The following is a 26,996-nucleotide window of genomic DNA, read 5'->3' on the forward strand; positions in this document are numbered from 1 at the left end:
TTGCTGTCTCCATCTTTGAGCCTTTCTTGTGGAGTGGAATGACGTTAGCCGTCCTCCAGTCCAACGGGACGCTGCCTGTACTAAGGGAGAGGTTGAAGAGCGCGGACAGTGGCTCCGCCAAGACATCACTCAGCTCCCTAAGCACCCTGGGGTGCAGGTTGTCCGGCCCCATTGCTTTGTTAACCTTGAGCTTTGACAGCTCACCATAGACACTGCTGGGCGTAAACTCAAAGTTACTAAACGGGTCAACTGAGCCAACCCTTGTCTGTAGCTGAGGGCTGAGCCCTGGCGCTTCTCGGGTGAAGACTGAGCAGAAGTATTCATTTAATAGTTGGGCTTTTTCCGAATCCTTTTCCACATAGTCTCCGTCTGGTTTCCTAAGATGCACTAAAGCAGGGGTCTCCAAAGTCCCTCCTCGAGGGCCGAATCCAGTCAGGTTTTCGGGATTTCCCCAGTGAATATGCATGAGATATATGTGCATGTACTGCTTTCAATGCATATTCATTGGGGAAATCCCGAAAACCTGACTGGATTCGGACCTTGAGGAGGGACTTTGGAGAACCCTGCACTAAAGTATCTGATCGTCTAACGTTTTCACTAAACCAGTGTGACTGGTACAGTGACCGATCATATTTGCTGACCTGAGGCACAAAATGGCTCACCGGGTGTTTTTCTATGCGATCGCTCATTCTCAGAAATGGCCATGCAAATAGGCAGGGCAGGATTAATTCATCGAGGGCCCCTAGGCACACAAGTTCATTGGACCCCCTGCCTCCTACACCACCCCATTCCACCCCACACTTTCCTCCCCCTCCCCCTCCATGTCTGGTATCTCCTTTCCTTCCCCTCCCTCCAATGGTCTTGGCATCTCTCTTTCATCTTTGCTCCCTTCCCTAGTCTTCTTTCTCCCTCCTTCCCTCTCTGTCCTCAATTGAGTGCAGCAGCATTTTTCCTCCTCCTTCCCAACTGCCTGGTGAGGTGAGGTCAGCTTCTCTCCCTTCCACCCCATCACTGCCCTCTTGCCTACTGCCCATAAGCGAGCTGAACCCAGGCTGCAAGGCTATAACACTGTGCGCGCAAGCTTCCCTTCTCTTTCGAAACAGGAAGTTACATCATTCCTGTTTCAGAGGAGAAGAGAAGCCAGCCCGCAGTGTTAGAGTGAACTGAACCCAGGCAGCAGGGGGGAAGGTTGCTTTAACACTATGTGCGCCAGCTTCCCTTCTCCTCCGAAACAGGAATGACATAACTTCTATTTTGGAGAAGAAGTGAAGCCGGCGTGCATAGTTTTAGAGCCCCCTGGCCTGGGTTCAGTTCGCTTGCGGTGAGAAGGCAATGAGGGAGTAGAAAGGAGGGAAGCTGATCACCCCAGACAGTCTGGGGCTCCCTTCCCTGTTTGCTCCCCCCTAATACTGGCCCTGGGGCCCCCTGATATTTTCGGGCCCAGGGCACGTGCCTACTGGGCCTACCCTTTAATCCGGCCCTGCAAATAGGCCATTAATATTAAAATGCCATGCAAACTAGCCGACTGATCGATGCTCTAACATCACTTTGCCATGCACAAAAAATAGCAATCACTTCAACCGACCCCCCAAAAAACTGACAGGTCTGCCTGTTATTTTCATTTTTTAATGACACAGATGTGCCTGTGTTACACATGCATAATATCTGCCCCATTAAAAAAAAAACTGAGCCAAGCCATCGCACCCCCCCTGAAGATGACAGCCCCTCCGATGACAGCAAGATCGGGCCCCCCTCCTCCCGATGACAGCAAGATTGCCCCCCCCCCCATGACAGTAAGATTGGGCCCCCCATGACAGTAAGTCAGGCCCAACCACGGTATCACCAGCAAGATCAGCCACAGCACCTGCAAACTGTGCTCATCCCAAAGTTCCCCTCTGATGCAGCTGTCTGTTTCTGCCTGGACAGTTCGCATCAGAGGGAAGCGTTGGGCTGAGCACCGCTTGCAGGTGATGTAGCTTATCTTGCTACCCGCTAGCCATAGAGCGTTCTTCGAAGCATCTATGGGATGTATACGGGAGCCTCTGCAGCAGGTGAGTGCCATGGGAAGGGCGGCTCAGGGATATGTGAAGAGGGAGTTCTGGTGGGAGAGGGATGTTTGCTGCAGGTATTGGGCAAAGTGGGGAAGGAGGAAGAGGAGTAGCTGGTGGCATGGAGGGTACTACAAACTGCAGCTCCTCTGAGAAGTCCGTAGAGGGGGTACAGGGCCTGGGTGCAGTGGAGAAGAAGGAACTGGAGAGGAGTGCGGGCTGCAAGCACCCCAAGGAGCTGAGGGGAGAAGTGGAGGAGTAGAGGTCGGAAGGAACAAGAGAAGGTGATGGTGGGGAGGGTTACAGGCCGCAAACCCTCCAAAGAATAATGAATAATGTAAGTGGTGACCCGCGCGAAGGTGAGGGGAAGGGAGGGAGATGGGCTTGTGGTGGAGGCTCAGAGTGGGAGAGAGAGAGAAAAAGGGGCAGTTGGGCAGATGATGGAAGTAGGGAGAGAGAGAAGAGGGCAGACGGATATCAGTTGAGAGGGGAGAGTAGATGCTGAATGGAAATGGAGAAAGAGAACACATACTGGATGGAAGGAGGGGAGAAAGAAAAAGGCATATGCTGGATGGGGGAAGAAGAAAGTTAGTGAGATAGTGGAGGGGTGAAGGAAAGGGGTGGCAATCTATGGGTAGGTACAGTGAAAAGAGGGAAACTGAGGACTGAATAGTAAGAGAGAATTTAATTTAAACAGAAGAAGAAAATAGAGAAGAGAGAGATGCCAGATTATGGGGGGAAAGGGGGAAAGAGACAGAAATATCAGACCTGAGTGGAGGAAATGAGAAGAGAGAGGTAAATGGAGGAGAGAGATGCTAGACCATAGGGGAACAGAGGGAAGAAGATGGATGCCAGACCAAGGGGGCAGGGAGAGGGCAGGAGGAGAAATGGAAAGATGGAAGGGGGTTGGCAGACAATTCTGGAAGGAGCAGACAGTGGATGGAAGGAAGAAAATGACAAGATGAAGAAAGCAAAAACTGGGAGACAAAGGTTATTAGGTGCCATCAACTCGTGCTTGAGTCCTAGTCCAATGTTAGATGAATATTGGAGAAGAGCAAAGAACACCAAAACCCTCTATACCTTTGCTTCATCAACTACAGTAAAGCTATTGACTGTGTGGATTACAATAAACTATGGAGAATTCTAGTGCAAATGAGAATACCCAAACACATAATTCAGCTGAAAATCAAGACGACAAAGGTAGATAAAAAAATTATATTTTTTAATTTCTTTGTTATAGGATAAAGTAGCTGTGTTGATAAATGTTTATAAATAGAAAGTGGAAATACAGTGATCGTTTCATTGGAACAATTTTAATACATTTTTTACTAAGTTTTAGAGGCCAAATTCTCCTTCCTCAGGTCAGGACAGGATACTGTAACAGCAGTATACTTTACTGACCTAAGGAAAGAGGGTTTGACCTCTGAAACCTAATTTAAAAATGTATTAATCCAATAAAATGATATCTTATTTTCCATTTTTTGTTTTATTTGTTAATTTGTAAAGTGATTTGAATCTCCTTATTGTCTGCTGATCTTCTTTTGTTCCACGCTGGACCGCTTGCCTTGTTGTTTTGTTACAAATTAGCACACATAGGCCTTGATTCTCCAAAAGTGCGTCCCAATTTTAGGCAGCTGTAGGCGTCCTACAGCTGTCTAATCAGCCAATCGGGATGCACGTTTTTTTTAAAAAAATGTTCCCCAGGCAGGCCTGAAGGCGCCTCCGGGAGCCTAGGGAGACCCGCAAGACACCTAAGCTCGCCTAAGGGCCTTAGGCGAACCTAGGTGGCCCTACGCGTCTCCCTAGTAGAGGAAGAAACCTTAAAATGTAGGCCAGCAAAATGCTGGTCTACATTGTAAGTAGACGCAGCTGCTATACTTATCACGGCAAGGGATCTCTCTGCCGCTATAAGTATAGCGGGCCGCGGCCTGTCCAATCGGATACCCCCCCCTCCGACACTACCAACCGCCCCCCCCCCGACACTACCAACCGCCCCCCCCCCCCGACATTACCGATCTCCCTCCCACCCCGTACCGATCTCCCTCCCACCCCGACACTACCGATCGCTGGCAAACCCTCCTGCCAGAAGATGCCCCCCCCCGACAATATGGATCGCTAACAACCCCCAAACCTCCAAACTAACCTGTTCTTCAGGCCAGACGGTTCTTGCCCGTCCAGCTGGTAGGCCCGCCCCGCCCCTTCCCGGCCCATCCCGCCGAAGCCTAAGGCCTGATTGGCCTAGGCTCTAGAAGCCTGGACCAATCAGGCCTTAGGCATAGCGGGTCCGCCCATCCCCACTAAGTCTAAGGTCTGATTGGCCAATCAGGCCTTAGATTAAGTGGGGATGGGTGGACCCGCTATGCCTAAGGCCTGATTGGTCCAGGCTTCTAGAGCCTGGGCCAATCAGGCCTTAGGCTTCGGCGGGATGGGCCGGGAAGGGGCGAGCCCGCCTCATTTCGACGAGGCGTGCAAGAACCATCTGGCCTGAAGAACAGGTTAGTTTGGAGGTTTGGGGGTTGTTAGCGCCCGGGGGAGTGCATCTTCGGGCAGGAGGGATTGGACACCCTCCTGCCAGCGATCGGTAGTGTCGGAGTGGGAGGGGGGCGGTCGGTAGTGTCGGAGGGGGGGCATCCGATTGGACAGGCCGCGGCCCGCTATACTTATAGCGGCAGAGAGATCCCTTGCCGCGATAAGTGTAGCGGGCCGTGTCTAATCTAACCCGATTCTCTAACCAGCGTCTGTAACATGGATGCCGGTTACAGAATCGGGGTTTTAGTGTAGGCCGATTCTGAATAGGATGCCTCTCCCGGGCGTCCTATACAGAATCAGGGCCTAGGTGTCTTGCAGGCCTCGCCTTCAATATAGGCGGCCTGCCTGGGGAGCATTTTTTTAAAAAAAAAAACGTGCATCCCGATTGGCTGATTAGACAGCTGTAGGACGCCTACAGCTGCCTAAAATCGGGACGCACTTTTGGAGAATCAGGGCCATAGAGTGGAACGTACCAGAGGAGTTACAGATTTGATTGTTTATACATATGGGTTAAAGTTGGATGACAGAGTGAGGCAGTTGAGACGAGTTGCAAACTTGGTTATTAATATAGACATATGTTTTGGATAGTATTACTGCTTTACAATGCATTTGAACATTTTTATATACGTATGGAAAGGGTTCAGAGTTAAAGTCCTGGGCAAGTAGGTGGAAAGGGAAGGGAGGGGGGTTTGTTCAGAGATGTTTGGGGCTTGCATAGAACTAAAACTGTACACTGGCACTGGTATGGTAATCTTTGTTGTTTGTTTTGAATTTTATAATAAAAGAAATACGAGTGGAAATAAAGAAGTAAATAATAAAACAGGTAAATAAATAGGGGCAGGATGTGGGCGGGGCACGGGTGTGGGGTATGGGTGGTGCAGAGCTAGGGGGCCCAGTGTATTTGTGTGCCTAGGGGCCCTCGAAGAATTAATCTTGCCCTGTTGTTGAGTATATATTTCACTCATGATTTTCCACCTTTTGACAGTCTGATGTAGCTGATCTGCACAACCTTTCCCACAACAACTGATCTCTAGAACTGTTAGTCACTAACTTCTAACTTTGTTCATTCTACTCAATTTGTAGCATCTTTAATCACTGTAAACCGCATAGAACTTCACAGTCCTGTGGTATATAAACTGTTCTTCTTATTATTATTATTGATGTCTGTATCTATACTAATTAATAGTGAGAGTTTGCTAATTTTGGGTAGGACAAAAATGCTCTTGCATAAATTTACCCTTGCCCCAAGGCAGGTGCAACTATGTGTAGGTATTTTAAGTATGTGTGCACATATTTTATAACTTAAACACATATATCACTGAAGTTTAAAAAAAAAGTGTGATGACTACTGCTGTTCAATATTGATCCCCCGGAGTAGATGATGCCAATAAAAGACTGGTCTGCCTAGTTAACTCCCATCCAATCTTCAGGGATATAGCTCAGCTGCAGAATATGACTACTTATATTTCTCTTTATCAGAATTGTTTTGGTTGACTTCTTCATTTCTATTATTATTATTACCGCAGTATTATTTATTAGCTTGATAAGAATTAAGGATCTAAGTGGTTTAGAGGGATGAGTACACAAGATCCATCACTTGCGCTCCACAGAGCTTTCTAATAATTTAAATACCTATCCATCCCATTGTGACTATCTGAACTCTTAGGTCCTCTGAATAGATGGCTGGGCAGAAGCAGCTATGTGAGTATCTATATTTCTGCCAGAGCTTCTCATTAATTATTATTGTCTTCACAGCCTCCAAGACAGACTGAGCTGCTAGTAATATTGTTAGCTTGTATTTCTATATTAATGAGATGCTTTCATTAATGCAGCTGGAATCATGTTTGTTTTGGGTTTACTGTATGATGGTGAAAATGGCTTAAAGTAATTTCCAGAACTTCAAACATTAAAACCTTGTCATCAACACAATTAAACTTAGAAAAAAAATAAAGGAATCTTAATTATCTTGTTTATATTTCTCGTTTCTATAATAATCTAAAAATCTTTAGGTACTGATAACCTCAGAAGTGAATCAGTTCAATATAAAATATGTACACTCTGATGCTTGCATAATTCTTTTGTTTTCGTAATGACTTCACTTATATATCACAGGAAATGAACATACTTGGGTGGGTTGTAGCTTGAAAATGCTATCAGTCCTCCAAAAGCCAAAGAGAGTGAGAAGAAGATCTGGGTGGCTGCATCAAGCCATACACGAGGATTCTTTAGGACATTCAGCTGGAAATAATGCAATTTATTATTTTGATCATGATTCATCTTGTTTTATCAGTAACTGAATGCAGTTCTAGAGTGCCTTAATTTGCGAAACCAAGTAACAATTACTACTTTTCTTTGAAATATGAGAAAAGGATTAAAACAGTACAGGTTTGAAACCCCTGAATACAAATATCAATAGTCAAGACTTCAAACTTAACCTCTGCAATATAATAGGCAAAATGAACCAAGTGGCTTCATTCAATGCTACATCCCATTCTTACAAGGGATTCCAGCTGAGAGAGGGCTGCAAGGTTACCATATGGCTCTAGAAAAAGGAGGGCGGATTGAGACATCTGGGTCTCCTGAGGGAGAATAAGACTTCCATGAAAATGTAGGAGAAGACCCCTATGAGACTCCCTAGAGGATATTTTTAAGAGAGACATTGTGCTATTGAATGCAGGTTTCTGAATAATGAAAGAAACATATCTCTCCATGTCAGCAGAAACAATATGCTTATGTAAGAGGTTCATCTTTGCTCTAGTAGCTAGGAAATATCTGCTGACAGCATTGGATATTTTGGGACATTCCAAGAAGACAAACTCAAACAAGATGTCCTACCAAAAGATATCTGAACTGCTGACAGAGTGACAATGAAGCTCAGGAAGGAGGGGGCCTACTCTCAGAAATTATTGAACTTAGTGTTAAGAATGCAGTGTCAGGGGAAATAGAGGAGTCAGATTTGACACTGGGTGATATTATACTTCAATATGGCTCCATGATAAGTATGCAGACTATACAATCAATAGATATGATAGATGTATCAAACCAATAGAAAGTGAGTATGTAAGCTGTACTCTAGGCTACTGAACTAAAGTATATAAGTAGCATACCAGCTGGCTTAAGCTTCAGGATGGATCCATAGCAGAAGCCAGCTACTCTGTATGTTATCCATTGGCTCAGTTTGCTATTGTTCCATGTAAGCTGACTTTTGTCTATTACTAATAAACCTATATTATATACAGCAATTGGTTTGTCATTGCGAGGTCATTGTTCTGGAAAGGTTAGCAGAACCTTTTCACTCCCCTGGAACCTTTTTTAAAAATCGGCGTAACATTGGCCACCCTCCAATCTTCAGGTACTACAGATGATTTCAGCGACAGGTTACAGATCACTAACAGCAGGTCAACAATTTCATGTTTGAGTTCTTTTAGTACCCTGGTATATACAGTATACCATCCAGTCCAGTTTATAGGTAACCTCATTGTAGTAGCTTTGTTCAACAGTAGTAGGTTTAGTTTGATAGTTTTGTTCTGTTGGAATCCCCTGTTGGTGGTGTATATACTAATGTTGCCATTATGCATTAAAAAATTAGCAAAATTGCACTTACTGCCACCTATTCTGTAGGCAGTAAGGGCTCACACTCTATTCCTGTACTAACCAGTTAGCATGCAGCAATGTAACTGTGATGATTAGCGCAGGAACACCCATTCTCTGACAGCCCCCCTCTGACATGCCCCCTCCCCAAAATGTTTTTTAAAATATTTTTTTGCATATAGTCAACATGTAAAACACTTGGCACTATTTCAGGATGCCTAAGTGTGTTCTGTGGTATTCCAATTTAATCTGCATTAGGTGTGCATTAGCACCTAATACAGCTTAGTAAGATGGCCTCCATGAGAGCAGTGGAGAGACCTACCATTGTGCTGGAAAACAGTGCCTTATTTATAATGGTAGCCCTTCCAAAAACATTATATCCTTTTGCAGATGATACCCTTCTGGATATCATGTAAAGATGAAAAATGGTTTGAGTGTTTTAAGATAATTTTTATGGTGGCAAAGTTAGTGATGAAAAAGGACAGGGAAAGATTAAACATCCCAGATAGACTGTATATTGGCAATAGACAGAGACCCTATTATTTAAATTACCCCAATATTGATTGGATAAATGTTATATTGGGGAGAGCTAGGGAGGTAAAATTCCTAGATGTAATAAATGACTGCTTCCTGGAGCTACTGGTCCAGGAATGAACAAAAGGGGGAGCTATTTTAGATTTAGTCTTTAGTGGAATGCAGGACATAGTATGAGAGGTAATGGTACTACTATTACTACTATTAATTATTTATAGAGCTCTATCAGACATAGGCAGTGCTGTACTAAGTCACGAATGAGACAGTCCCTGCTCAAAAGAGCTTATAATCTAAATAGACAAGGCAGACAAACAGGATGGGGGATATAGTTAGAGGGGATGGTTAATCTGCTGACTAGGGTGGGGAGTAGTTTGCAGTGGGGAGTAGTGTTATGGATTGAAGGCTATATCAAAAGGGTGGGTTTTCTATCTACTTTTAAACAAGATTTGAGAAGGGGCATGATAGACAAACTCAAGTAGTTTATTCTAGGCATACGGGGTAGCTAGACGAAAGGAGTTAAGTTGAATTGGCAGTGAAGGAAAAGCAGCTTATCTGAGGAACAAAGTTCTCAGGGAGGCATATAAGGAGAGATAAGAGAGGAGAGATACTAAGGGGTTGTGGCATGAACAAACTTGTAGGTTAGTAATAGGAGTTTGAACTCTATGCGGAGGCGGATAGGGAGCCAGTGATGTGATTTCAGGAGAGAGGTAAGGTGAGTGTAGCAAGGCTGGCAAAAGATTAACTTATGCAGATGAGTTTTGCACTGATTACAGGTGGGAGAGACAGTTCAGCAGGATACCTGTTAGAAGTAAATTGCAATAGTCTAGGCGTGAGGTTATGAGAGCTGTTACTGCTACTTTTAATCATTTGTATAGCACTACTAGGTATATGCAGCACTGTACACTATCTCTATCCCTAGCAGACTCACAATCCAAATTTTGTACCTGGGGCAATAGTAATAAAGGTAGATCTGCTGGAAAATAGTGATCATAACATGATCAGATTTGAGCTGATATCTAGAGTGAAGTCACTAAGGAAATCTACAATAGCAACATTTAATTTAATTTTCAAAATGGTGACTATGAAAAAATAAGGAAAATGGTTAAGAAAAACCTAAGAGGATTAGCAGCAAAGTTTAGGACTTTAAATCAGTCATGCTGTCCCTGGATAACACCTGTTACGGTAAGTAACTGTGCTTTATCCCAGGACAAGCAGGCAGCCTATTCTTACATATGGGTGACCTCCAAGCTAACCAGAATGGGATGGTGAGAGCGTTGGCAATTTAGGAGAATAAATTTTGTAATACTCTCTGGCCAAAATGGCCATGCCGTCTGGAAAAAATAATGAGAAGTGAAAGTATGAACCAAGGACCAGGTGGCAGCTTTGCAAATGTCCTCAATAGGAGTGGATCTGAGGAAAACTACTGAAGCTGCCATTGCTCTGACTTAATGGGCTGTGACTCGACTCTATAGTTGTAATCCAGCCTGGGCATAGCAGAAAGAGATACAAGCAGCCATCCAATTGGAGATGATGCGCTTAGAGATTGGATGTCCCAACTTGTTTGGATCAAAGGAGACAAAAGGTTGAGGAGCAGTTCTGTGTGGTTTGGTGCATTCCAAGTAGAAGGCCAAAGCATGTTTACAGTCCAGAGTATGAAGGGCTGATTCTCCAGGATGAGAATGAGGCTTTGGAAAGAACACTGGTTGGTTGAGATGAAATTCTGACACCACTTTCGGGAGGAATTTAGGATGGGTACGGAGGACCACCTTGTCATGATGGAAGACAGTGAAAGGTGGGTCAGTAACTAAAGCTTGTAGCTCACTGACTCGTCGAGCAGAAGTGAGGGTAATGACAAACACCACTTTCCAAGTGAGATACTTCAGATGAGCCGTAGACATTGGTTCAAATGGAGGCTTCATCAATTGAGCAAGAACAACATTAAGATCCCAAACCACTGGAGGTGGTTTGAGATGAGGTTTGACATTGAAAAGTCCTTTCATGAATCTGGAAACCACCGGATAAGCAGAAAGGGGTTTCCCTTCAATAGGCTGAGGGAAAGCTGCAATTGCACTGAGATGGACTCGGATCGATGTAGATTTGAGGCCAGATGTGGATAAGTGCAAGAGATAATCTAGGACAGAAGATAAGAAGGAAAGTTGAGGTTCCTTATCGTGAAAGAAACACCACGTAGAAAGGGCCGGATTTAGATGAAAAGAGGCCCTAGGCTACTCCACTTATGAGGCCCTTTCACCTCCCATTTTTAAGTTTGTAAATTACATGAGAGATAATAAAATACATCATTACTGTGATTTATATCAATATGTTAAATGAAACATGTTGTTATTGGTACTAACCTTTATAAAAAATGAGACACATAATAAATAAAAAAAAGTCGAGAACACTTATTTGGACATTTATTCTCAGCACCATATATAGTACTTGTAACAATAACTAATCAAACATAACACACAACATTGCCCCTTCCTATGTCCATAGTGCCCCCAGTGCGTCCTTCCTCACCTCACCCCCCCTCCGATGCCCGCCTGCCTCCCATCCCCCTTCCATTGAACACCCCCCATGCCATCCTGCCTGCCTGCCTTCCATTAAACCCCCCACCCTCCCTCCGATGTCAGCCTGCCTGCCTCCCATCCCCCTTCCACTGAAACCCCCCACCCTACCCCACCCCCCGCGATGCCAGTCTGGGCCACCCTGTCCTGACGGAGCCATGTTTTGCCTCTCTCCCCACGGGGCTGGGCTTTGCCCAGCTGTTTCCAGACTAACGTCTTTCCCTCCCCGATCCTCCTCCCAGGGCGAAAAAAAGAAAGGGAGAAGCCGAGTTAGCGCCCCGTTGTGGCCCGGAGCCGGTTCCGATCCCGAAGCGTAGAATTTCTCCTTATTTTCAGTTCAGTGTTTTAGTGTTCACTGTTTTTAGAATAGTGTAATTTTAATTTTGTTAACAATTTGAATGTAGGCCCCTCTTGATCTTGAGGCCCTAGGCTGAAGCCTAGTTAGCCTATAGGAAAATACGGCCCTGCACGTAGAAAATCTAGTCCATTTTTGGTTGTAGCATTGTCTAGTGGGTTGGGATGAAGCAGAGATTCCTGACTCTGTATAAGCAGAGACGGAAAAACTGGTAGAAGATATGGCTCCCTGCTGCTGAGTTGAAGTAGAAGGAAGTACCAAGGTTGTCTCGGCCACCGAGGAGCAATCAGGATCATGGTGGCATGAGTGTTCTTCAAGTTGACAAGAGTCTTGAGAATGAGAGGGAATGGAGGGAATGCATATAGGAAGAAATTTGTCCATTCCAGTAGGAAAGCATCTGCCTTGAGGCAGTGAGGAGAATATATCCTGGAGCAGAACTGAGGCAGTTTGTGGTTGTGGGGAGCTGCAAAGAGATCTATCTGAGGCATTCCCCACTGTGTAAAAATGTGATAAAGGGGCGAGGAATGGAGTGTCCATTCATGAGGTTGCAGAAGACGACTCAAGTTGTCAGCCAAGCAATTGTTCGCCCCTTGAATGTAGACAGCTTTGAGGAAGGTGTTGTGATGGATTGCTCAGTTCCAAACCTTCAGAGCTTCTAGACAAAGGGAGGAAGATCCCGTCCCTCCTTGTTTGTTGACATAGTACATGGCGACTTGGTTGTCCATTCAATGAGGGCTACCTGGTCGTGAAGAAGGTGTTGAAAAGCTCTGAGAGCATTGAAAATTGCTCTGAGTTCTAACAGATTGATATGACACTGACGATCCGTAGTGGTCCAGTGGCCTTGAGTATGGAGACCATTGAGATGCGCACCCCAAGCGCAAGTCGAGGAATCTGTTGTGAGGACCTTCTGAGGGGGCGTTTGAAACAATAAGCCTTCTGGAGAGATTGGAAGAGAGCATCCACAATGTGTCGAGAAAGTGGCCGCAATGTGTCGAGAAAATGGTTCGCAAGCCTGCGTCCACTGAGATGCCAGGGTCCACTGAGGAATTCTGAGGTGAAATCTGGCAAAAGGAGTCACATATACTGTGGAGGCCATGTGACCTATTAGCACCATCATGTGTCTTGCTGAGATAGAAGAGCGGGAAGACGCTGAGATAGAAGAGCGGGACAACGCTGGAAGAGTGGGCCAAAAAGTGGCAAATGAGCTTCAACATAGGGAAATGCAAGGTCATGCATATTGGGAAAAAGAACCTGATGTTCACTTACAAGATGGGGGGGGATCACTGTTAGGGGTGAGCAACCTTGAAAGAGACCTGGGAGTGATGGTGGACACAACATTGAAGGCATCGGCACAGTGCGCCACAGCCTCAAGGAAAGCGAACAAAATGTTGGGTATCATTAAGAAAGGTATCACAACCAGGACGAAGGAAGTAATCCTGCCACTGTATCGTGCAATGGTGCGCCAGCACCTGGAGTACTGTATCCAGTACTGGTCGCCGTACCTCAAGAAAGACATGGAGGTACTTGAGAGAGTCCAGAGAAGAGCAACTAAGCTAATAAAGGGTATGGGGGACCTCTCATACACTGAAAAAGCTGGCACTTTTCTCCCTGGAAAAGCGACGACCCAGGGGAGACATGATAGAAACCTTCAAGATCATGAAGGGCATAGAAAAAGTGGACAGGGACAGATTTTTCAAACTAAGGGGAACCACAAGTACAAGGGGGCACTCGGAGAAATTGAAAGGGGACAGGTTTAGAACAAACGCCAGGAAATTATTTTTCACCCAGAGGGTGGTGGATACATGGAACGCGCTGCCGGAGATGTGATAGGCAGAAGTACGCTACAGGGCTTCAAAGAAGGTCTGGATAGGTACCTAGAGGACAAAGGGATTGAGGGGTACAGATAGGAGTAGAGGTAAGGTTATAGGGACAGGATTAGAGATAAATTATAAAATTAGTCAGAGACCACTGTTCAGGCAGTGGGCCTGATGGGCCGCCACGGGAGCGGACCGCTGGGCAGGATGGACCTCTGGTCTGCCCCAGCGGAGGCAACTTCTTATCTTCTTATGTTCTTAAGACACTGCATGACAGAGTTGAAGGAGAGCTTCTAGATGTTGTTGCGGAAGGAATGCTCTGAGCTGGATAGTGTCCAGAACAGCTCTGATGAATTGTAGATTCTGAGAGGGTTGAAATTGGGATTTGAGAAAGTTGATTTCGAATCCCAAATTTTGTAGGAACCATGTAGTCCGTTGGGTCGCTACATTAACCCCCTGAGATGTTGAATCTTTGAGCCAGTTGCCCAGGTAAGGAAATACCTGAAGACCATGGTTCCTTAGAGCTGCTGCTGCTACCACTAACAGGCACTTGGTGAACACTCTGGGAGATGAAGCCAGGCCAAAGGGTAGCACTCTGTATTGATAAAGCAGATTCCAAACCTGAAATCTGAGGCTCTGACGGGAAGCCAGATGAATGGGGATCCAGAGAGCATAACCAGTCGTTCTGATCCAGAAGGTGATAAAGGGATGCCAGGAACAACATGCGAAATTTTTCTTTGACTAAAAATTTGTTGAGAGCCCTGAGATCCAGAATGGGCCGCAGATTGCCCGTCTTCTTCGGAACAAGGAAGTAATGGGAGTAAAAACCCCTGTTCTGCTGTTCCAAAGGAACTGGTTCGATGGCATGGAGACAAAGCAGAGCTTGAGCTTCCTGAAGAAGAAGGGCGGTTTGGGATGGACTGGAAGGATACTCTCTTGGAGGAAGCTCTGGTGGAACCTGAGTGAAACGAAGAGAGTATCTTTCCCTGATGATTGACAGCACCCAGAAGTCAGATGTGATTGTCTCCCATCGGTGGTAAAAATGATGGAGACAACCACCAATGGGGGGAAGAAAGGACAGAGACAGAACGATGGAGGTTATGCTTTGTTTTAAACATTCAAAAAGGCTGCGTAGCGTTAGGTGCAGCAGAAAGTTGAGATTTCTGTTGCTGATGTTTCTTGAGAGGAGGACGAGTGTAAGGAGCCGCTCTCGGAGCAAACTGCCTCTGCAAAATTGGAGGAGGGCGTGCAGGCTTGGCAGGAGCTGGCTTAGGCTTTGGTCTGACAATAGAAGCAAAAGATTTTTCATGTTCAGACAATTTCTTGGTGGCTACCTCGATAGATTCATCAAAGCGGTCATTGCCTGCACAAGGAATATTGGCCAAGCAGTCCTGAAGATTAGGGTCCATGTCAATGGTGCAAAGCCATGCATGGCGGTGCATCACTACAGAGCAAGCAGTCACTCTAGCAGACAACTCAAAGGCATCATATGAAGACTGAAGTAGATGTAATCTGAGTTGTGATAGAGTAGCTATGACTTCTTGAAACTCGAAGTACTTTTGAGTATCTAAATAGCTGAGAAATTTTGGAAGGAGATCAATGAGGAACTTGAAATAAGTGACAAAATGAAAATTGTAATTGAGGACTTTGGAGGACATCATGGCATTTTGGTAGATACGACGTCTTTTCCCTTCCCTTCCAGTAGCATAAACCTTGGAAGGATGGGATCTTTTCAAGGAGGACTCCACAAGCAGGGACTGGTGAGACAACTGTGAATTCTCAAATCCTTTGCAATGGAGAGTTTTATACCTGGAGTCCAACTTGCCTGGAACAGCAGGAATTGCATAAGGAGTCTCCAGGTATCGTGTAAAAGTCTGAGACAAAAGCTTGTGAAGAGAAAGCTTAAGTGACTCTGCAGAAGGTTGAGGAAGATAGATGACTTCGAGATACTCCTTAGAGTATTTAGAACCAGCATCAAATTGAAGGTCAAGGTCAGCAACCATCTGCCGAAGAAACAAAGAGAAAGATAGCTGATCCGCTAATGCTTTGCCTCGATAAAGACTCGAGGATGTCGAGGCAGCCTGGGTCGAAGATAAAGCTTCGGCAGGAAAATAGGCATCAAAAGAACCAGGAGACTTGGACGAAGCAATAGAAACCGCTGAGTCCTCGAGGTCTGGAAGCGGGGACCTCAATCGAGGAGTCAGAGGTCTCATAGAGGTGGATGGTGTAGATCGAGGCTTAGTTGAAGAAGGACGCTCTTTGGAAGAGGAACTATGCCTGGAAGTATGCCTCGAAGAAGGCCTCGATCGTCGGTGAGAGTGGTGCCTGGAAGCAGATCTCAAGGATTGAGGAGACTTCGCCCCGGAGATGGAAGCAGATGTCGCTACCAGGGAATGGATAGGGCTAGAAGCTGTGGATCGAAGCTCAGGAGGCTTGGTGGAGGAATCTCGAGGCACTCCCAAAGATTCTGCTCCTTCTATGGAGTGTGAGGATTCCTGTCGAGGCACTTGCAAAGAATCTGCTCCTTGCTTCAAGTACATAGATGCCAGACTAGACACTCGCAGAGACTCTGCTCCCTGCATCGAGTGTGTAGCTTCAGCTGGAGGCATAGGAAGCGGCTCGACCTCGCGGGAGTCTGCAGAATGCCCAGGCTGGATTAGAGAAGCTAGCTTCGGTCCCATATTAGTAAGGAACTGAATGAATTGCTTCTCTAACATGTTCTGGAAAGAAGCTGGCAAGGATGGATCCGCATCTGAAACCGGACCACCTGCCTTGGCTGGAGGTTCCAAAGTGGCTGGGGAAAGGTGCTTCGACTTGGAAGTCTTAGCAACCTTGATTACCATCACTGGGACCTTCTGCTGAGCCATCTGACCTAAGGATGCAGGAGAATATACAGCAGGTGTAGTTGAAACAAGAGCCGCTGCAAACGAAGAAGATCTGATGAGGCTCGAGGTCGGAGTCATGGAAGTAGGAGGACCTTCAGCCGAAGGTGGGCCTGAGGTCGCTTTCGAAGTCGAAGGAGTGGTTGAAGAATCCATCCCAAAAAGCTTCTCCACTAAAATCCGACGACGTTTACGGGCTCGAGGTTGAAGAGTAGCACAGCACTTGCACGACTTCGGTTGATGGTCTGGCCCAAGGCACTTGAGGCACCAACGGTGTGGGTCCGTGAGAGAAATCACATGCTGGCACTGGCTACACTTCTTGAAGCCCGTTGCTGGCCGGGACATAGAAGGAAAGATAGCCGCCGCAAAGTCGAAGCCCACGGGCTGCGGCCGAGCGGCCTGTCCCGGCAGTCGAATGGAAGAAATTTATTTATTTTTTTTAAACGATAAAATAAAAGAAATAAAAGAACACAGCGATTCGTGAAGAAAATAAACACAAACCACGGTGAGAGAAGGCACGAAATAACAAAGTTAAAAGCATAGAGTCAAAGACGGACTTCTCGGCTCCGCGGAAAACTGAGAACTGATGAGACGCACCCTGCGCTCGGCAGGAAGGCACTCGCGCATGCATGATGCGGTTGACTCAAAACTTCTAGTTTCTACAAGCAAGTCTGCTTGCGAGGCTTCCGCATCCGGGCTCCGTTGATGACGTCGCCCATATGTGAGAATAGGCTGCCTGCTTGTCCTGGGATAACACTTATATTCCACGCATTAACAAAGATAGAAAGAAGAGCAAACAGCTAACAAGGTTAAAAAGTAAAATGAAAGAGGCTATTAAAGCCAAAAGAACATCATTCAAACAATAGATAAAGGATCTAAATGAAGAAAATAAGAAGCAACATAAGCACTGTCAAAGCACTGATAAAGAAGGCTAAAAAAACATAAAGAGAAACTTGACACAGAAGCAAAAACTCATAACAACTTTTACAGGTACATCAGGAGTAGAAAGCTTGTGAGGGAATCTGTGGAACAATTGAATCATCAAGGAGCAAAAGGGGCACTAGGGGATTATAAGGCCAAGATAATGAAGAGAATAGACTTAGTTGATAAAGACAGGTTGTTCACCCTCTCCAAGGTAGAGAGAACAAGAGAGCACTCTCTAAAGTTAAAAGGGGATAGATTCCGTTCAAACGTAAGGAAGTTCTTCTTCACCCAGAGAATGGTGGAAAACTGGAACGCTCTTCCGGAGGCTGTTATAGGGGAAACACCCTCCAGGGATTCAAGACAAAGTTAGACAAGTTCCTGCTGAACCAGAATGTACGCAGGTAAGGCTAGTCTCAGTTAGGTCTATGACCTAATGTCCGCTGTGTGAGCGGACTGCTGGGCACGATGGACCACTGGTCTGATAGCAGCAGCAATTCTTATGTTCTTATGTGCTTAACAATCTATTGAACTAAACCTAAAAGCTTGCCTAGGTCCTTTCAACTTTGTTTTTTCCTTCTTAGGACTCATACCTCACAAACCTCATAGAATGCTGATACATTCAACAACAAACTACACTTTGCTTTCCTCGATCAAATCTTAATCATTGCTATATGAAGAATTCAGAAATAGAAAAGATCGTACTTACATCAGGACTGAATAGATAAATGAGTCCTTCAGCTGCACCTGGCAGTGTGAGTCCACGGATAAGAAATATAGTGAGAACTAGATAAGGAAATGTGGCAGTGATGTAAACAGCCTATTGAATAACACAAAGCATTTGAAAATTTCATTTAGAATACACAGCAATTATCTTATTATCATTATTTAAAAATGTATATACTGTATATTACCTATACGGTTTCCATAGTAACAAGCATAAAATGTTAAACAAACATACATAGTTCAGTTATTAAAAAAACAACACTCTTAAAAATGGTCGATAAACATTAGAAATCTTATAGTGGATAAATCATAAGTCACTGAAAGTATTAAATAACACTGTATTATTGGTAAGTCAATTGGCAGCCGTTTGACTATATATTGTGTGTGTTATTCTTGTAACCCATTCTGAGCTCAATGGGGAGGATGGGATATAAAATGAAATAAATAATTTATTTTATGAGGGTGAAGTGATACCTCAACCTCCATAATTGGTGAGAAATGTCTGTGTGAAAAGACTTTTGCTGTTGCTTGTGAAATGGAAGCATGCAGTGAGCACTCGTCAGTATAATTTAAGCAATGCACTGAAATTGAATTTCTGACTTGTTGAATTGTCGAAGGAGTCCTTCCAATTGAAATTCACTGCTGCATGCAGGTTATTCATGATGGTGACTGTGTGAATTTAAGTACTCCATATCACTGGGCTAAATAATGTAAAGACTGTGCAATTCCCCAGCTATTTCCTAAGAAGGTTTATGTCTTTAGAGAAATTATTAGTTACCTTTTTGTGGAAGAAAACCCCTACACAGATTGGGCTTCATAAGTTGAAGTGTTTGAAGCATGTGGGTGGTTAAATTTCCAGATTTTAAGAGGTGCTATTTGGCTCTTTTTATTAAGTATGGGAGCATGTTGTTTTGTAGAGGATCCTTTGAAAGAGATACCTTTACCGCCTCTCCTGGAAGAGAATGTCTTACATCCTGTTCCACAATAGCTAGCTCCAGGCATGACTAGTCTTGAAAAGTTTGCTAAGCATCCAGTAATCCACTCAACCCTAGTGGCTTTTGAGTTTATACAAGATAAATTAAGCCAAGCTGCTCCTCCAGTGACTCTTAAAACTCTGTTGTGTAGATCAGTGTGTATCAAACTTTTTAGCTCCAGCTAACCCCCTCTTCTACAAAACCGTGCTAGCAGTTTCTAGCGCAGGGAGCTGCGCTGAATGGCCCGCGCTGCTCCCAACGCTCATAAAGTTCCTATGAGCGTCGGGAACAGCACAGGACATTCAGTGTGGCTTCCCCCCCCCCCCCCACAAAATTATAATTTTGTGATGCATTATAATTGAAATTATAAAATTGCAAAACCAACAAAAAATTAAATTTGAGAGTTATTTTATCTAAAGTTCTTGAAGCTATGCAAGGAGTAATTGTAACAGTGAAACTAAAATATATAGAATAGAATTGCTAATTAATGCAATGCATGAGCTTGCTTTTGAGTGCAAATTAACACAAAACACGGCTTGATAGTCGACAAGCAAACATGCATTTCATCATCCACTATCTACGGTTCTCTTTTTTTTTTCAATTTAATTTCTGTCAGAGCTGAAAATCTAACCCCCTCCTTTACAAAGCCATGCTGGCGTTTTTTTAACGCTGGCCGTGATGGTGACAGCTTGGACGCTCATAGGAATTCTATGAGAATTGGAGCAGTTACCATGGTGGCCGGTGCTAAAAACACTAGCACAGCTTTGTAAAGGAGGGAATAAGTTTGCAAAGATAAGAAGATCCAAGCGGTAATAAAGCCTTGATTGCTTTGTTGCTTAAGTTAGGATAACTACTGCATAAAAAATAACATTATTTGCCGTTAGTTTTCAAAGACCAATCGCATTAAAGAATACTTGTCTGGGTGGTTGTATCCTTACGCACGCTCATAACATTGACAGACTCTTGAGTACAAGACATACATGTCATCTAGTCTAGTGTATACTTATGAAGAGAATTTTTAAAAAATAAAGTAAAATTCTGGAATCTCTTCAGAGCACACCACTGTGCCATGGCACATAGTTTGAGAGACACTGGTGTAGATAAATATACTCTCTCATGAAGCACCTGTCAGAATCGAGGAATTTGGGCATTATAGCATTTTATAGCTGATAAGTTCATATCCTTTGTCCAGTTGAAGGAAGAATTTAATTTACTTTCTAAAGATTTTTTCAATATTTGGGGAATTTGGCAGATTTGACCACAGTGGGAATTGGAACTTTGTTGTAAAAAAAAATCCTCTTAGTTGAAGGACATCTTGCTTCACAGTTGTATGCATTGCTTGCAAGTCATACAAAATGTTTGTGGGTAGAGAAATGCTGGGAGGATGAGCCTGGGTTGCAGTTGGATGAGCAAAGGTGTAAGCTCTGGGTTTCTATGATGTGAACAATTTGTTTGGCGCTAATTATGTGTGTTTTGGGGGGAGGGGTTCTAATCCATAAAGCATTCTGGACCCCTGTTAAGGGGTTCAGGCTAAGAACCAGCTTAATCAAATTGTAAAAAGAAATGTGTTCCCATATGTTATTCTGTTGTGATGCTTTGACTTCATATAGTGAAATAGTGAAATGGGGAATGGGGTAGTTGGGAGGTACATTCAGGATGTCTTTAAAATACATATTCATTTAACTTATGAAATTGTAATTTATCATTCAATATCAAGTCCTGGAATGGTGAATAGGAATCCAACTAAATATTCTGCTTACTTTGAAATTGCTTGTTGATACAATAATTGGAAAAATACTGTTGTATTATCTAAGCATTTGTAGTGAGGCTGCGATGTGGTTTTCATTCCACAAATTCATATCTCACTACTGCATTAATCAAAATTCCCACACCACAACTGTAGAAACTGTTTGGGGTCTAGAATTCAATTTCATCTTCCTAGGCCCTTTCTGCTTTTGTTTCAAGCTGATCTCCCCCCCAAATGTTTTAGGTGTTCACTTGTTTCAGGTCTTGATTGTCTTCTTTATTTCAGTCAGCCTGATAGCTAGAGATTCCCATACGTGAAAATATGATGTTCTGTTTGTCCTCAGAGAAAGCAAAGTTACATGCCTGTAGCGGGTGTTCTCTAAGAACCTCAGGGCACATATTTTCACATACTTGCCCTCCTCCTTAGGAGTTGTAGTTTCTCAGTTATTGTACTTGGTCCCATGTACTCTGTGCATCTTCTAAAAGCTTCTGATAGTAGAAACTGGGGAGTTCATCTGCACTGGCCTCCATCAGATGATGTCACCCACTTGTGAGAATGTGTGTTCTGCTGTCCTTGGAAAGCACCTGCTATAGATGGTAGAAGTGATGGAAACAAGACTGAAATCAAGAAAGCATGGGAAAAGCTCAGAGGATCTCTGAGGGACTGGAAGGGATTTTAGAGCTTAGTAAATGGATGGGCTATGTGGTTTTAATCTGCCATCATTTTCAATGTTAATAAAGTATGTTTTAAATTATATAGGCATAAATACTCTGAAGTGGGTGCATTTATTGCAAAGTCAAGGATACCTTTACCTGCATGCTGATAGATTTGTTTTTATTATTGTCTAAAGAAAAACTGCATGGAGATTTCTGCCTGCTTTCTCTGTGTATTTATTTTGGCATTTTTCAATCCCTTGCCCTTTCCCTGACTCAGGACTGTCTCTGTTATCCATAAGTAAAAGAATACATGTTGTTCAATTACATACCTAATTTTCCATTCAGACAAGTTGAGCTACAATTTCCAAAGTTCAAATGTTTTCTTTTTTATTCACGAGAAGGGCTTTGAATAGTGTATTTTTCATGTGCAGTTTTTACTGAAATTATTTTAGGTTACATTTGAATCTATAAATATGAAAGCTTTGTTAATGACCTCAGTATCGGTTGTAATCGTGCCATAAAAAATTCTAGTTCCCTATAAAACATTATACCATACTTAAACCTCAAAAGTCTCATGTATGAGAATAAAAATACTCCTTGGGATTTAAATAATAAATGATTGTAGTACAGAGAAAGCCACATATTCAAAGTAGAAGCATAATGGCACATAAACCCGATGCTGATATCTTCCTTTCTTTAACTTCTTCCAAATAAAAGGCTACAAAATTATACTTACAATCTCACAGAGGTGAAAAAATATTTTGTTTTGATTAATCAGACTGAAAAACTTATGGTAGACGATACAGAAATCTTACATTTGCCCTTACCTTCCCTGAGGATTCAATGCCTCGGATAACACAGATGTATACCACTGCCCACGCTGTAGCCAAGCACAGAACCATGCCCCAATGTAAAGAGCCAATGTCCATGATGTCAGAGGAAATATTTAAAGTTTTCCTATACCAGAAATAATTCACTGGAGTACTTTTAATGCATTCACTTATGTACTCTGTAAATCAAAGGACAAGAGACAAAGGTGTAGATGTTCAAAGTCAACGTTTTCTAAAAGCAAGAAATTACATAATGTATGATTCTTTAGACTGGTAATCAAATGGAAAACAATACTATATTTGAATGACCAAAGCATTAACCAAAAACCTGAATACAAAAAAGGATAATAGATTTGTATATAATAAATAGTATGTAAACTGGTGGTATATCTTATTCATGACCTTCTTAACCCCCTTTTAATGTCTAAAGGTTGGTTTTTCAAATGAGTTTATGTGGGCAGGTGAGCTCCTGCCTGTTTAAATCCCAATCAGCTGTCCCTGGATATTGCATGGCACTTAACTGCACAGTAGCACTGAATATTCCCTCTGACTGCAATGAAAATCTGGGAAAAATTCTAGAAATGGCACCCTACCAGCACCTAAGTTAAGTAACAAGCACTGTTTAAATTGGCAAAAAAATGACACCATTAAAGTGCCTACCAGTGCCCAAATAATACATGCCAGAATAGCGCCTAAGTAGGCACTTTAGGCCACTATGGGCATGGAAAACCCTGGCCTACATTTCAGATGCCTACCTTTTGTGCAGGTGCGATTCTCTATAGGGTGCCATTGTGTGACTGACCTACGATCAGCAGTTGCTTTTTAGGCAGCCGCTGATATCAGTACCTTATAGAAAATCCAAGCCTGTCTGCTTAGGGGGCAGTTCTATAACTGAGCATTTTCAGTTAAGCAAGCTAATGCCACATATTGAGTGCCAGTTCAATAATAGCATCTGTGTACCAAGATGCCATTACAGAATACTAGCATCATTTGGCATGGACACACCTAGCATTAGGCATGAACATTTATGCAAGGTCTGTGGCTGCTGTAAATGTTAGCATCTAAATGCAGCACCTTAGCGGATAACTTACAGTATTCTGTAAATTATGCACACATAACCACATATATAGCCACACATGTTGGTGTATACTTACACATGTAAATTGTAGCTGCATACTGTGCTATTCTATAATTTATGCATGTATATGGGTGTATGCATAAATGCAAGGGAATGTTCATAAGGAAGGACATGGGTGGGGCATCAATGGGGCAAATATTTACAGAATGTTGTAATTTACATTCTTAAATGTTAAATTTATGCACCTGTCTTTATGCCAGCCATATACCTGGTATAAATGGTCTTGCATACATTTAGGGCTCCTTTTACCAAGGTGCGCTAGTGGTTGTAGTGCACGCACCGGATTAGCGCGCGCTAGCTGAAAATCTACCACGCGTTAAGGCCCTAGGGCGGCTTTGTAAAAGGAGCCCTTAGGCATGCCAGTGTCAACTTACTATAATGTTTTAGGTGTTCTTATAGAATAGGTGCACTGCCTGCAGAATTATGGTAAATTATAGTGTCTATTTATAGAACTATCTGTAACAATCTTCCTTTCCGTGATTACTCAAACAGCAGTCACACACTCTCAGTCATAGAGTCAGCAATAATATATGGTGCAATTTTATAATGATTTTTATCAGAGGTCCTTGGGGATATCAGATTGCCTTACAAACAACATAGTTTGAAAGGGTTACTTCCTCATATTACCCCGTGGTACCTCCTCCTCCTCTTGTGCTTTTACTTTTTATATTTACTTTTTTCTATTCATTATTCATGATTCTGTGATAAAGTATACTTAGCTTTCAACCTTGCTATATATCCCCTCAACGCCAACGCGTTCGGTCTCTTTTTCAAGGCGAAATGAGGAAACTACTACATAGGGTACACCTAATACAGCCAACGGTTCTCAGTACAGAATCATGAATAATGAATAGAAAAAAGTAAATAGAAAAAGTAAAAGAATAAGAGGAGGAGGAGGTACCACGGGGTAATATGAGGAAGTAACCCTTTCAAACTATGTTGTTTGTAAGGCAATCTGATATCCCCAAGGACCTCTGATAAAAATCATTATAAAATTGCACCATATATTATTGCTGACTCTATGACTGAGAGTGTGTGACTGCTGTTTGAGTACTTATAGAACTGCCCTTATAATGCAAAATTGGTCTGAAAGGATATTCTGAGGCACTATCAGGATAGTACCTCTAAATTTCTTGTTCAGCAGCACTTAATTGTTTCTTCATTATGCCACATCTGTTTTGACAATATCTGTACAAGAATTTTTAGCATACATGGACTCTCACTTTGGAATTCACTGCAATTATATCTTCACTTGAAACATGCTCTTGCAAAATCAAATCCAGCTTAAAACCTTTCTATATAAAGATGCCTTTGAATCAGTTAGTCTAGTTTCTGGCTTCTCTCTCTGTGATTTTGCTGTGCAGACCGATATCCCTTAACCCCTCTCCTAAAATATTGTAGCTCCTTTCCTCTGTACTTGAAATGTTAACTACTGTAAACTGCTCAGACAGTGGCTACTTATGATGCATTATATCAAGCTTACGGTAAATGAGACTTGAAATTTAGGTGTGTTATCCAGCTAAATGCTTTTGAATATTGACCTGTTTCCTATTTCACCAACACCAGCATATTATTCAATTTAAGAGGTTTGAAAAATGAATTACCTGTTTGGTTATCATTTACAGGGCAGGATTTCCAGGGAAGGGGATCTTGAAAGGAGTGAAAGAAATACCATAGCACCCAGGCTAAAATGGTGTTGTAATACAAGCCCACAAAGAAAGACACAAGCATAGAACTAATACCTGCAAAAAAAGGACCAAGTATTGAAATAAGAAAATGTAAGTTCAGTGTATTAAATGAGTATATATATCATTTATTTTTAGTGGAGACGAGGAATAAACTGATGATCTGAAGAATTTTACAAGCAATTTTAACATAGTCATAATTTGTGATTTCACTTCATGCAGCTCACCTTTGTCTCCTAAATAAAGAAAATAAAAAAAGAATGAAGGTAATGATGGCAGGGCTTCCTAAGCCTGTCTGGGAGATTCCACAGTGAGTTGGTTTTCAGGATCTCCACAATGAATATCTTTGAAATAGATTGCATGCATGGTTTCGTATTTTTATTTTTAAAACTTATATCCTGCATAACACTAAGCAGCTCTTCTAAATATCCTGAAAACCCAACTGGCTTCTGGGCTCCCAAGGCAGGTTTATGAAGCCCTGTCTTGCTTTAAATCAGGGGTGTCCAACCTTTTGGCTTCCCTGGGCCGCATTGGCCGAAAAAAAAAAAAGTTTCTGGGGCCACGCAAAAGCTGCAGCAAGACAGAGGAGCGAGCTGGCAAGACAGTAAACACCCAAGGGCAGCAGAGGAAAACACTGCATCGCCCTCAACCGGACCCGCACAAAATACTTCACGTGGCTACATGCAGCCCTCGGGCCGCAGGTTGGACACCCCAGCTTTAAATTATCATTAAATTATCTGTTATCAAAGTAGCTGTATCATACAAGAAGAAATTATAAACTATCACAGGAGAAGGTCAACAACAAGCTGATATGCACGGACGGAGAGAGGGACCTTGGGGTGATAGTGTCCGAAGATCTAAAGGCGAAAAAACAGTGTGACAAGGCAGTGGCTGCTGCCAGAAGGATTCTGGGCTGTATAAAGAGAGGCGTAGTCAGTAGAAGGAAGAAGGTGTTGATGCCCCTGTACAGGTCATTGGTGAGGCCCCACTTGGAGTATTGTGTTCAGTTTTGGAGACCGTATCTGGCGAAAGACGTAAGAAGACTTGAGGCGGTCCAGAGGAGGGCGACGAAAATGATAGGAGGCTTGCGCCAGAAGACGTATGAGGAGAGACTGGAAGCCCTGAATATGTATACCCTAGAGGAAAGGAGAGACAGGGGAGATATGATTCAGACGTTCAAATACTTAAAGGGTATTAACGTAGAACAAAATCTTTTCCAGAGAAAGGAAAATGGTAAAACCAGAGGACATAATTTGAGGTTGAGGGGTGGTAGATTCAGGGGCAATGTTAGGAAATTCTACTTTAGGGAGAGGGTGGTGGATGCTTGGAATGCGCTCCCGAGAGAGGTGGTGGAGAGTAAAACTGTGACTGAGTTCAAAGAAGCGTGGGATGAACACAGAAGATTTAGAATCAGAAAATAATATTAAAGATTGAACTAGGCCAGTTACTGGGCAGACTTGTACGGTCTGTGTCTGTGCATGGCCGTTTGGAGGAGGATGGGCAGGGGAGGACTTCAATGGCTGGAAGGGTGTAGATGGGCTGGAGTAAGTCTTAACAGAGATTTTGGCAGTTGGAACCCAAGCACAGTACCGGGTAAAGCTTTGGATTCTCGCCCAGAAATAGCTAAGAAGAAAAAAAAAAAAAAATAATAATTTAAATTGAATCAGGTTGGGCAGACTGGATGGACCATTCGGGTCTTTATCTGCCGTCATCTACTATGTTACTATGTTACTATGTTACTAAGTACCTACAGGCCTGCAAGCTTAGTGGGAGGGTTCATATTTGCCTTCCTTGTACTTTGTAGGGCTAATTTTATAGCAGGATTATTTTTTTAAAAAATCTTTTTATTGAGATTTTCAGAATAAACAAGATATAAACAAAATATACAAGAAATATATAAATATACAGTAATTAACTAAAACATGAAACCATCTAGTTGGACGTATCACAGTTAAGATATAGAAAAATATTAATCTTGAAACAATATAACCAGTATCTC

At 43.1% G+C, this 26,996-nt stretch overlaps 1 protein-coding gene across 3 annotated transcripts in view; it reads right to left on the reverse strand.

Annotated features, from left to right (window-relative positions):
• Positions 1-26,996, reverse strand: part of LOC117353635 (sodium-dependent neutral amino acid transporter B(0)AT3-like) — a 151,334-nt gene that overhangs the window by 79,157 nt on the left and 45,181 nt on the right. For 2 of the 3 annotated variants that reach the window (XM_033929803.1, XM_033929805.1), the window contains exons 3-6: positions 24,917-25,054; positions 22,172-22,353; positions 17,951-18,061; positions 6,703-6,815 (exon numbers count right to left, since the gene is read on the reverse strand). In XM_033929803.1, the coding sequence (XP_033785694.1) occupies positions 6,703-6,815; positions 17,951-18,061; positions 22,172-22,353; positions 24,917-25,054 (544 nt within the window). The remainder of the gene's footprint in view (positions 1-6,702; positions 6,816-17,950; positions 18,062-22,171; positions 22,354-24,916; positions 25,055-26,996) is intronic. The other variant, XM_033929804.1, reaches the window with a different exon arrangement.

The sequence above is a fragment of the Geotrypetes seraphini genome, chromosome 2 (genome assembly GCF_902459505.1).
Source record: "Geotrypetes seraphini chromosome 2, aGeoSer1.1, whole genome shotgun sequence".
NCBI classification, from domain to species: Eukaryota; Metazoa; Chordata; class Amphibia; order Gymnophiona; family Dermophiidae; genus Geotrypetes; species Geotrypetes seraphini.